General features: G+C 49.0%; 1 protein-coding gene across 1 annotated transcript in view; it reads left to right on the top strand.

The window, feature by feature from the left end:
- Positions 1 to 4,105, top strand: part of SEMA5B (semaphorin 5B) — a 50,341-nt gene extending 46,236 nt beyond the window's left edge. The window contains exons 14-22 of the mRNA XM_068968484.1: positions 441 to 584; positions 783 to 930; positions 1,071 to 1,296; positions 1,558 to 1,776; positions 2,215 to 2,385; positions 2,488 to 2,637; positions 2,969 to 3,013; positions 3,447 to 3,652; positions 3,889 to 4,105. Coding sequence (XP_068824585.1) covers positions 441 to 584; positions 783 to 930; positions 1,071 to 1,296; positions 1,558 to 1,776; positions 2,215 to 2,385; positions 2,488 to 2,637; positions 2,969 to 3,013; positions 3,447 to 3,652; positions 3,889 to 4,047 — 1,468 coding nt within the window. The 3' untranslated portion in view covers positions 4,048 to 4,105. The remainder of the gene's footprint in view (positions 1 to 440; positions 585 to 782; positions 931 to 1,070; positions 1,297 to 1,557; positions 1,777 to 2,214; positions 2,386 to 2,487; positions 2,638 to 2,968; positions 3,014 to 3,446; positions 3,653 to 3,888) is intronic.
- The last annotated feature ends 8,718 nt before the right edge of the window (positions 4,106 to 12,823 follow it).

Here is a 12,823-nt window from a genome sequence, read left to right as displayed (position 1 = left end):
TATCTTTACTTTAAAGGTAAGAGCATGATGAAACACAGAAGATTTGGATAAATCGCCCAGCCTTAAAAAAAACCCAGTTAGTTGTAGAACCAAAATTTGTAAGGTCTGCCAGCCAACAAGGCTGAAACAAAGGCTTCAGATGGGAAAGGACTGCTTCTCTAGAGAAGATGTCCTTTGTCCTGCAAGTAGAGGCCATGTCCTGTCTCTGTGCTCTAACCATGAGGACAGCCTGATGTCTAGAAGAAGGCTTCAGTCTATGTTCGAGGAATGAACAAATGAATGCAGGAGTACGTCATTCCTGAGATGGTTTGGTTAGGAGCTATTGTATTTCCCGTGAATGGCAAGTCCTGACAATACAGAACTCATCTATGCAGATGTGATTAGATGGGCGAGGCTAGGACTCAGAGGGTCTTTGTCTCTGCCCCCTCTGGCCCCACCAGGAACGGGGCATGGACACCGTGGTCGTCTTGGGCCCTGTGCAGCACCTCCTGTGGGATCGGATTCCAGGTCCGTCAGCGAAGCTGCAGCAACCCTGCGCCGCGCCACGGGGGCCGCATCTGCGTGGGCAAGAGTCGGGAGGAGCGGTGAGCTAGGGTGTGGCTGGAGGTTTCCGCGACAAGCCAGCCCCGAGGTCCCCGACTTCCCGGGCCCCCCAGAAGGTGGTCTGGATTCTCCGGGTGATCCAATGGACCCTCGTTTTCCCAATTTTCCCAAGTCTCACAATCCCAGTGACCTCTCATAGGAAAAGGAGGAGTAATGACTCCTCCCGTTCTGCACCTCAGGTTCTGTAACGAAAACACGCCTTGCCCGGTGCCCATCTTCTGGGCATCCTGGGGCTCCTGGAGCAAGTGCAGCAGCAACTGTGGGGGCGGCGTGCAGTCGCGCCGCCGGACCTGTGAGAACGGCAACTCCTGCCCGGGCTGCGGCGTGGTGAGGGTCCGGCCGAGGCGGGGGCGGGCGCGGGATGCTTGGACCCGCAGCCCCGGGTAGGGCAGACGGGGCGGGATCGGAGCGCAGGGGCAGGCCAGGGTCTGCACGCCTGTGAAACAGCACCGGATCTCACCCCGAAGGAGTTCAAGACGTGCAACCCCGAGGCCTGCCCCGAAGTGCGGCGCAACACGCCGTGGACGCCGTGGCTGCCGGTGAACGTGACCCAGGGCGGGGCGCGGCAGGAGCAGCGCTTCCGCTTCACTTGCCGCGCGCCGCTGCCGGATCCTCACGGGCTGCAGTTTGGCCGGAGGAGGATGGAAACCCGAACTTGCCCGGCGGACGGCTCAGGAGCCTGCGACACTGACGGTACAGCCCCAGGGCGATGGGGGCGGGGAAGTAGGGGGAGGTGGAGTGAGAGCTGGGGGACGCGTGGGCGGGGAAGGGTTGTGGTTTGGGAGAAGGCTTAGGTGGCGCTAGTGGTAAAGCACATGCCTGCCAATGCAGGAGATGTAAGAGATGCTGGTTCGATCCCTGGGTTGGGAAGATTCCCTGGAGGGCATGGCAGCCTACTCCACGACTGAAGCGACTTAACATTTTGGCTAAAGCCAGCCCCCTCTGTTCCTCCAGCCCTGGTAGAGGATCTCCTGCGCAGCGGGGGCGCCTCCCCGCTCATGGTGAGCGGGGGCTGGGCCGCCTGGGGCCCGTGGTCCTCCTGCTCCCGGGACTGTGAGCTGGGTTTCCGCGTCCGCAAGAGAACATGCACGAACCCCGAGCCCCGCAACGGTGGCCTGCCCTGCGTGGGTGACGCCGCCGAGTATCAGGACTGCAACCCGCACGCTTGTCCAGGTAACCCTCCACCAAGGAATCTTGCCCAGGGAACCTCTCGCCCAGGGAACTCCCAGGCATCCCCAGGCCTCAGCTCAAGCGTGGAGACCACTCCTCCCCGCCCACTCTGCACACGGGGCCCCAGAGCAATTTCTTTGGCCCCTGAAAATGGACACAGCAGCAACTCCCAGGGACCAGGCATTTCCTCACCCTCTGTGCTGCTGTTTTCTCTTCCCTAATGGGTTAGCCAGAGAAGGTGCTTAATTTGACATGGAGTTGGTTTTGGGGGTCTTCTCTGCAGCCTGCATTTCCCCTGCCTCCCCTGAAGGAAGGGGGCACTCCCTCACAGTGGGCTGTAGGGGTGGGGTGGCCCAGGCAGAGTGACCTGGGACGGGGAAAAGACTGCCTTGGGCCCTGCCTGCACCCGCGGCCCCTCTTCACACACCCCATGCCTTGCAGTGAGGGGTGCCTGGTCTTGCTGGACTGCTTGGTCCCCGTGCTCCGCCTCCTGCGGTGGCGGCCACTACCAACGCACCCGTTCCTGTACCAGCCCCGCGCCTTCCCCCGGCGAGGACATTTGTCTCGGGCTGCACACGGAGGAGGCGCTGTGTGCCACACAGGCCTGCCCAGGTACTGAGTGCATCTGGCAGGATCTGGGGAGCAACTGTGGAGCCTGGCCATCCCCACTGTGAGATCTGAGGAGTTAACTTCATCCCAACCCACAACCCACAGAAGGCTGGTCACCGTGGTCTGAGTGGAGTGCATGCGCTGAGGACGGAGTGCAAAGCCGTGACAGGCACTGTGAGGAGCTGGTCCCTGGGCCCAGCGCTTGTTCTGGAAACAGCAGCCAGAGCCGCCCCTGCCCTTACAGCGAGATTCCCGGTGGGTCTTCTAGCCAGCACCTTCACACCCACCCTTTCTGCTCTGAGTCCCCAACTTCCTTCCCCTTCTGAACTATTCTGGGGGTTGCGGGATGAAACACCAGAGTGGGACGTCCACACACTTTGGGCCTCTGTCCCTTCTCATCTAGTGGATGGGCCAACCCTTCTTAGAGGTGAGGTTCCGGGGGACACAAAGGGGAGTGAAAGTCGCCAGTCCCAGTCCCACAGGTTACTGCTGACCCAGGGGTCCTTCGAGAGAGACATACTGAGCCCTAAGAGCCCATCCCCTCCCCTCCCTGCCTCTGACACCCACTCTGCTTGTCTTTGTGCAGTGATCCTGCCTGCCTCCAGTGTAGATGAGGCCACCAGCTGTGCAGGTAAAAGGAACCTGCCCCAGCTCACAACGCTGTATTTCTACCCACCACCGCCCCTACAAGGAGGAGGCCCACCTACTCCAAAATCTGGAGTCTACTTCTTGCTCTAGACACGCAGACCTTGTTGAGGTCCTGCACTGCTTTAGACCATATGTAGGGGAGTCCAGGCAGTTCCACCCTTGTCCCCCAACTAAGAAGTGGTTGTCTAGTCTGTATTCAAGGGGAGTCACGCAACTCTACACCACTGGCTGCCTCTGACCCAAGCCACAGGTGGTCCTGTGAGACAGGTCCCTGCTGAAAAGGCCACTTGGCCCTCTTGTTTCTGATAGCTCTGGCCTGAAAGCCCTTTATGTCTCAGAGCCTCCTCTCAGAAGGCAGTTGGTGGGGGGGTCTTCACAGTGGCCCTTTCCTTACTTCTGGCCTCTTGCTCTCCCAGGGTTCAGTCTCATCCACCTGGTGGCCACAGGTATCTCCTGCTTCCTGGGCTCTGGGCTGCTGACCTTGGCGGTGTACCTGTCCTGCCAACATTGCCAGCACCAGTCCCAGGAGTCCACGCTCGTCCATCCCGCCACCCCCAACCACCTGCACTACAAGGGTGGGGGCACCCCCAAGAATGAGAAGTACACACCCATGGAATTCAAGGTGGGAGCCCTCCTGTAGAAGCAGGGGCTGGGTGAAGGGTGCAGGGGTCCTGGCCCTAAGCTGGGCATCACTGGGATGGGCTCTCAGAGGGGGCAGTGGTATTATAAATAGAACACTGTGTCAACAGCCAGAATGTTCTCTCATTGCCGGGCTCCCGACTTCCTTGCTCTGGCCTGTTCCCTTGCCCCATCTCTCCTTTTCACCCTTTCCTCTCTGGTTCCTTCCTTCTCCCACAGACCCTGAACAAGAATAACCTGATCCCTGATGACAGAGCCAACTTTTACCCATTGCAGCAGACCAACGTGTACACGACCACCTACTACCCAAGCCCACTGAACAAACACAGCTTCCGGCCTGAGGCCTCACCTGGACAACGGTGCTTCCCCAACAGCTGATATCACTGTCCTGGGGACTTGGGCTCCTTGCCTTCCAAAGGCACAGAGCAGGTGGCGATGGGACGGTGGAGCCAGTTTGGTGTTCTCCCTCTGCAGTAGGCCAGGAACTTGCTGCCTTGCCTTGCAGGGGTCCCATCCGGCTTCAGAGAGCTCTGGCTGGCAGTGACCATGGGGGAGAGGGCTGGCTTCAGGCTGGCACGTGGCTGCAGTTCTGGCTCAGCCCAGGTCTCTCATGGCCTGCTTGCAACCCACCATCATGCTGATCTCCCCTGCCATGTCTGGGCTGTGGACCTGCTAGGCGTGTGAGGGAATTGGAGTGTGAGGCATCAGGAAGGCAGGCTCTTAGGTTTGGGCTGGAAATGATGGCCTGTGTGGCTCTCATGGGCTGAGTCTGCCCCTCTCTGGCTGGCCCCAGGAAGGGCCTGAGGCGCATCCCGATTATCTTGGAAAGAAACTAATCTAATGGCCCTAATAGTTCTGGATTCTCTGCCCAGGGCTGGGCCATCGTGGTGCTGCCCCAGTATGACATGGGGACCAAGGCTGGCCCAGGCTGTCCACCTTCTCCTAGCAGTCTGAACATGGCCCAGGGACGTCCCTCCGGTCAGAGGCAGTGGGGACTAGGGGCTGGAGGCTGATCTTTGCTGAGAAGTCCTTTAATCTGGGCTGGCACATCCCTCAGCCTTTCCTTCAGAGTGCACAAATGGTAGCCCAGGAGCAAGGAAGGCGGGAGTCCAGTCCCCATGCTGCTCTGGAGACTGCCTTCCCGTTGCTGCTCGATGTAGCTGTTGGCTGAGACCTGCTTGGGAGTCTGTGCTGGCCCCTCATCTGTTCAGGAACATACACACACGTACACACACAATCACAATCTGCTACAGCAACAAAAAGGATGTTAGGCTGTGGCATGATTAATTAAAGATGATACCCAGTCTCCAAATGTAACGTTGTCTTTGTGCATATGTTTGTGGGCTCTTCTTGGCATCGTCTGATCAATTAGGGTAATGCACTGGGGTGACAGATGGTCTTCTCATGGTGGGGCAGATGACCCAGGTAGAGTTTGACTTTAATAGAGGATAAGTTGCCATTTGTGAATAAATCTCCACACACATGTTGCCCTAAACCCTTGTTGGAAAAGAGGTTACAGATAAACAAATTCACAAGTAGGGACACAGAAAACTCAAGGCAGTACAACAGGAAATGCCTGCCTGTTCCCTTAGCAGCACTGTCAGGCTCCACAGTGGAAATATCTGAGTCCCGCAGGGGAGTATTAATAAGGGGTATTTTATGAGGTATTTACACTGCTGAGTTTAATAAATCAAAATTGACTGAGAAATGAGTAAGCCTGTGAGGTGGGGGAAGCCTGCTGTAGTTTTTGCTGGATTAAATCAAAATAGCCTCAAAGTCTCAGCCCAGGAAATCAGTGCTTCCATTTTGGATGAGACTGATGGACATGATAAATTTAGAGAGCAATTTCGTAACTTAATTGGCTGGATCAATTCTTACAGGATTCCCAGCAAAATCTACTTGTAGGATAGGCTGTAAAGTGTGAGATCCTGGGGAAAGAGGAGGCAGAGAGTCTTGGGGAGGAGAGGGGGAGGAAGAAAAGAGCATTCCAGGCCCATGTGTCTTGGAGAACTTTGTGCTCACCGGGACAAGGGCGACAGCAGTGGCCTCAGGCTGAGGCAGAGCCCAGTCAGAGCTCAGCGGACATATGAGCCTTTCTGGGGATTCCTGCTCACCCTGTGAATGCAGAGCTTGTAGGGGTCTGTGCTAGATCTTGGGGCTTTGGATTCCCTTGGACTTTGTAGAGACAGGGAAGCTCAAGAGTGTTCCAGGGCCCAGGGTGCCTGCTTCACAGGGGTCACTCATATGTGCCTGGTATGGTTCAGGTCTGGAGGAAGTAGTCATGGAGAATTCCTGTGGCGTGCCCAGCCACTGGGACTGGAATGGCAACAGTGGGAGGTAACCCCATGTGTCATGGCAAAATACACACCACACATGCACGCACGCACACACATACACACACTGAATTCTTTGTTCATAAAACCTGTTGTGTTTTTGGAGGAATGACCATTCATAACTCTGGAAAGGATCCACACTGCATGCAATTAGCTTGCATGGATGGCACAGGCTACTTCATAGCCTGGCCCAGAACTGAGGAAAACAGAAATGTGCTCCCTGATGAGGGTGTGATGCTCTCTGGCAGGTGCTTGAGGCCACATGGATGGCTGCATAGTATCAGGGAGCTAAAGTGGGAAAGAAGAAGGGGCTTCACTGGCTCAGCTGGCTCAGCAAGAAGCTCCAGCAAGAGGGAGGAAGATGCCAGGTTGGGTGCTCCAAGCCTTCTTGGGCCCTCTTGTCTCAAAATAACACTGTATGTGTGTGCATTTTCTTCTTATTAAAGTAATATATTTTCACTGTGGAAAATTTAGAGAATTCAGTAAACCAAAAAGTACAATTAACAGTTATGTCGAAAAACAAAGCAGAGACTTGGGGAATATAAATAAATGTGGTATCTCAACATCACTCCAAAAATATAGAGAACAAAAACCAAAAGCTCTGTCACTATTTTCAATAAAACTAGGATGTATCTGTAATCCCAAATCATAATACATGAAGACAGAAAGCAGATGAAGGAACAGCAATCATCTAGTAGGGTGGATGTGGGTCAAACCTGAGCACTCAATTTCAGAAGGAATCAGAAGTTGGAAGAATAAAGTATCAGGGAAGGTGGGGTTAAGGTAGGAGCCTAAAAAGAGAGGGCTTGGTTCATTTCTCCAGGATGAAGAAATAGAGCTGGGCACCTTTTTCCTGTTAGGACAGATGAGATTCAGAACAAAAACTGGCCTCCTTTCTCTGTTGGCAGACACTGGCCATGTGGTGGACAGTTATTGGGACCCAGAGTACAGAGTTCTTGTCTCATAGCCCAGTCCTTGAGCAGCTCAACTGTAACCCTTAAGCAGCCAAGGTTAGGAGCCCATTAACAATGCAAAGAGATTATCTTCCCACACGGTCAGGCAGGTGAGGCGGTACACCCGGGCTTCCCCCACTAGAGGTTGGATTCCAAGACCTGGTTCCAAAGTCAGACAGCACAATTTAAGCCTCTATATTCAAGTTAAATTTTAGTTTGATTTAGCACATGTCACCTGGACAGAGAGGATACTGACCAAACTTGCTTTGACATCTGGCAATGGACAGGCTCTATTCCTGTCGTACCCATTCTGCTTATTCATTGTGTTGGAGAATGGGTGTTGGACAGACTGTCAAGGACTCTTGTCTCCAGCTTTACCTCTCACCACCTGTGTGATCTCAGCAAATCTCTTCCCTCTTTGGTTTCAGTTTTCTGGTCTGTGTAATGTCAGGGTTGGGCCAAGGGTCCCTACCAACTACTGTGATTACTAGAGCTTTGGGAAAAATTCTTGCACATGGTGCTTTTTCCTCTCTGATGCTAGCCATGTGTTCCTGTGTTGCTTGGGCCCCGTCTCTGGGATCTCTAACTTGTCTCAGAGTGTGCTGTGCTACTCGGCGCTGGGTCATATTCAGGGGAAACCAGGTACCCTGAACCCACTGTCCTCATGCAGGAACCTGGGGAAATGTCTTTCTCAGTCTGCCATCCTTGATCCCTGGGCTCCAAGTTCCCCACTTCCCTGAGGCAGATGAAGGGTAGACAATGGATACACATGTATATAATGTGTGTTTGTATGTCACCAAAGCAAGGAGATCCAACAAGTCCATTCTTAAGGAGATCAGTCCTGGGGGTTCTTTGGAAGGAATGATGCTAAAACGGAAACTCCAATACTTTGGCCACCTCATGCGAAGAGTTGACTCATTGGAAAAGACTCTGATGCTGGGAGGGATTGGGGGCAGGAGGAGAAGGGGACGACAAAGGATGAGATGGCTGGATGGCATCACCGACTCGATGGACTTGAGTTTGAGTGAACTCTGGGAGTTGGTGATGGACAGGGAGGCCTGGTGTGCTGCAATTCATGGGGTCACAAAGAGTCGGACACGACTGAGCGACTGAACTGAACTGAACTGGAAGCTTGCCTTTGACCTTGTTTATTGTTGTTTAGTCACTGAGTCATGTCAGACTCTTTGTGACCCCACGAACTGCAGAACACCAGGCTTCCCTGTCCTTCACTAACTCCTGGAGTTTGCTCAAACTCATGTCCACTGAGTCAGCAATGCTATTTAATAACCATCTCATCTTCTGTCAACCCCTTCTCCTCCTGCCCTTAGTCTTTCCTCGCATCAGAGTCTTTTCCAATGAGTCTGCTTTTCACACCAGGTAGCCAAAATGTTGGAGCTTCAGCTTCAGCATCAGTCCTTCCAATGAATATTCAGTGTTGATTTCCTTTAGGATTGACTGGTTTGATCTCCTCGCTGTCCAAGGGACTTGATATTCAGCCAAAAATCTGTGAATTGACCTTCAGCCCCAGCTTTTGGAAGTTTAATTGTAACATGGGCAGAGCACATGCCCATTATCAGCCAGCTGAGATCTGCCTCTTCACCAGGGCCTGGGCACTGGTGGGAGGACCCAGATTGGGTGCTGGACGAGTGCTCCCCAGCGGGGTAACCGGCAGGCACAAGGACCCCCTGCTCTTAACCAGAACTGGACCTTGGAGGGTGAAAGTTGAGTCTTGGGGCCTTGTCCTTTCTTGTCAGAACAGAGAGTAACATTTGCTTGATGGAGATGTAAAGGAACATTATTACCTGACCGTGACTGACCTGCAGAACAAAGGATCTGACACCGAGATGTTTGCTACAACTAACCATGCATCTCCCTTACCTTTCCTAGGAAAGGGCTTTCTGAAAGCTTTGAGGGAGTTTGGGGATTTTAAGGCATGAGCCACCCAGCTCCTTCTGGAGCCCTGCAGTAAACCTTTCTCTGCTCCAAGTTCCAATGTTTTGATATTGTTTGGCTTCACTGTGCAGCAGCCACACGGACTTGCATTCAATAACATAAGTGTGCACTTTTTCATCACTTAAAGCACCCGAGCTTGTGCCTGAGCTACAGCTGTGGTTAATAGGTTACCATTATATCAATTCAGCTTGTCAACTCTGGTGACATGCATAGGGCACACCATTTAGATTTATTGTTAATAGATCACACTCACTATAAATGTCTAGATGAATCTTGAAGTGAAATCTCTATACTTCATATGTTGAAATTCAATTAGTCGATTGAACTATATATGCATATTTATTACTGTAAAATGCTTCAATTATAATGATTGTGAAAGCTGCTAATTTTATGTTCAAATACAATTATGCCCTTTAAAATTAGCAAATGAATAGAGAACAAGACAATTAAACAATTAAAAGAATATTGAGAGACAATGGTAGCTAGATAACTTTAGGAAGAACATTATAGTCTTTGTGAACTGTGTTCTCAGTCACTCAGTCATGTCCAACTCTTTGCGACCCTCTGGACTGTAGCCCACCAGTCTCCTCTGTCCATAGAATTTTCCAGGCAAGAATGCTGGACTGGGTTGCAATTTCCTCCTCCAGGGGATCTTCCCAATCCAGGGATGGAAACCTGTGTCTCTTGCATCTCCTGCATTGGCAGGCAAATTCTTTACCACTGTACCACCTGGGAAGCCCATTAATTTAAAATAATACAGGGCAGAAAAATAGAGATTTGATTAAATCATAATTCTAATATTTGCCAACTGGCTTGGTATCTATCATTCATTATGTTAAACAAAATAATCTTTAACCATTATGTTTAAATGTTGGTATTTAATTCCATTTTGGTTATGAGCTTTTCAAGAATAAAGTCTATTTGGGAATTCACATCTTATCAAAATGGATTTTTAGAAAAGAATGTCAGTTTTTCAACTTCAACATTTTGTAGGCAGAAAATATTACCAAAGTGTGTATAATATCCATGGCAAATCACCTTTAATCTAGACATAATACAGAACATAAAAGGAATGGAGAAAAGAAAAAAGTCCAGGAAAATATAATATCCAAAAACATCCCTGGTTTCTCTACTGTTCTCAGTGAAGTGAGCATCTATTTAGCACCACAAAACTGCAGCTGACCACAACGAGCAATTATTAATATTCTTCCTGCACTGTGATGTCAAGTTTAAAATTTAAATATGTAATATTAATCATTTAATTTAATTTTAATCATAAAATTATAAGAATAATTACATTCTTTGTGATGAGATTTTAGATTAATTCCTAAAATCCCAGATGTGATCACTCATCTCAGAGAGGCACACATCTCCGAGGTGCTCCCTTCTCTCTGCCCCCCACTGTGGTCCTGTCCCCCAGGTACCTGGTCAGACCCCTCTGAGGGCCCCCACCACTCCTGTTCCTTTTTTGTCATCAAACCATGTCTGCTCAATATCCAAGGTTTCCTGGGTCTCCGTTCTCTTAACTGGATGAGCAGAATCCAGCTTCAGTGTGACGGTTGACACTGCCTTACAGTTAAGACTAACCTCAATAGAAGAAAGGAGCAGACCGCAATGCCAGAGAAAGTGGCTGAGCTGGTTGCGAGGGTGGGATTCTCTAACTGGGGGGCACACTCCACTCTCCAGCTGTTGTTCTCTCCTGCCTCCTGCCTCCTCCCAAGTACCGTGCTGAGGAGAGTCTCCACCCACAGGGTATAAGACTGACTTGGCCTGTGACCTTCACCTTTAAATTTCCTTTCAGAGAAAAGAGGAGTTTGAGATGTTTGGTTTGCTGCCCGGGCCCCTCCAGGAACAGTCAATGTGCCAAGGTAAATCCACTTTCTGAGCATGGGATCTGCCTCTCCCAGGAGCACGCCCAGAACTCAGCCAGCACTGGCCTCCACCGCTAGTTCTTTTGTGAGAGGTAGTACGGTGGTTAAATGTAGCAGTGGTAGTATTGCCTTAAAAAAAAACACAAAACATACTTTCTGAAAGAATTGTGAAAACTTTAGTTACACCCTTATAATTTTTACATTGACATCTAACTTTTTCATCACAGCTTAAAGTGCTACAAAGGATGTAATTTCTGGCATATTGAAAATACTGCCATTTAAAAATAAAACCATTCTTTTAAATGTAACTAATAGCATCTAAGAGCTTCCCAGGTGGTGCTTGTGGTAAAGAACCCTCCTGCCAACACAGGAACCATTCTCTGAATGTCTCTATGTCTGAGACATGAGATGTGTGTTCGATCCCTGGGTGGGGAAGATCCCCTGGAGGAGGGCATGGCAACCCACTCTAGTATTCTTCCCTAGAGATCCCATGGACAAAGGAGCCTGGCGGTCTACGGTCCATGGGGTCACAGAAAGTCAGACATGACTCAAGTGACTTAACAGTAGCATCGAAAAAACAAAGCATTAAAAAAAAATACAGGAAAAGCTCTCCTTTAATGATTGGAAATTTTTCATTGTTCCTTTTTCCCTTTGAATGGGTATGTTCCCACAGAATATTATATATTCCCACAGAATTTCACACTAATGTAATACACTTTTAATCTTGAAAGTCTTTTATTGTTTGCACTATCATACTTTGCAACTAAAACATATCTGTGAAAAGAAATGCTAATTTTTAAAAAGTATAAGTTAAAAATTATTCGGGATCAAGATACCACGATTATTATTAACATCAAACATAGAGATACTTGAAATTTGACTATTATTAAATGTAAAGTTAAGTTTTAGAGGGCAGCAGTTTAGAATTTATCACTAGAATGAGAAAGTTTAACAGCAGAGAGACAGAGTGAGTGTGTTAGGGCTTACAAAGCATGCATCAGTAATTATTGTCAAGTGCCTTTTTTACAGAAGAATTCACAATATACTCCCAGTAGAATGTGGACATTGAAATCTATGGCAGGAATTTAGAACATTAGAGAAGTTGGCAATGATAACAAGGAAGCGATGATATTCATCTTTTTCTTGTAATCAAGTAATGCATCAATGTAAAAGATGAGTATGGATTTATGGTATTTGGTAATGTTTTGACAAAATTTAATAAAAATAAAATGTTTAGAAGAAAGAATAGGAGAAAATCTTCATGAGCTTGGGGTAGGCAAGGATTTTATATGACATTCAAAGCACAGTCTGTAAAAGAAAACTGCTAAATCATACTTCATCAAAATAAAGAACTTCTCTTGGAAAGACCCTGTTAAAAGAGTTAAAAGATAATCCACTGGGCTGGGAATTCCCTGGTGATCTAGTGTAGCACTGCATGCTTTCACTGCCTAAAGCTTGGGTGCAAACCCTGGCCAGGGAACTAAGATCCCACAAGCCACGTGGTGTGGCCAAAGGGAAAAAAAGGAGGTAATCCACTGGTGAAGAGAAAACACTGGTAAATCCAGAATATATAAAGAACTATCAAGGTGCAGTAACAAGAAAACAAAGAACCCAAGAATAAATGTGCAAAAGTCTTGAAAGACCTTTCCCCAGAAAAAGATGATGAACGCCAAATAAACATGTGGAAACATGCCATTTGCCATTGGAAAAACACGTGAATTAAAACCACAGTGAGGCACCATAACAACTATCAAAATGGCTAAAATGGAAAAGACTGATCATACCAAGTGTGAATGTGAAATGGGACAACCACTTCAGAAAATAGTTTGGCAGCTTCTTAAATAAACATATATTTACTTTATAATCCAGTCATTCCACTCCTAAATATTGACCGAAGAGACAGGAAAGTATACTTCCATACAAAGACACAAATGTTCATAGCACTTGTATTTGTAAGGGCCAAAAAATCAGATATAGTCTAAACATCCATTACCAGGTGAAGGGATAAATAAATTGTGGTATATTCATACAACGGATACATTCA

The sequence above is a fragment of the Capricornis sumatraensis genome, chromosome 1 (genome assembly GCF_032405125.1).
Source record: "Capricornis sumatraensis isolate serow.1 chromosome 1, serow.2, whole genome shotgun sequence".
NCBI classification, from domain to species: Eukaryota; Metazoa; Chordata; class Mammalia; order Artiodactyla; family Bovidae; genus Capricornis; species Capricornis sumatraensis.
Note: the sequence above shows the minus strand (reverse complement) of the source record. Positions and strands in the feature narration are given on the sequence as shown.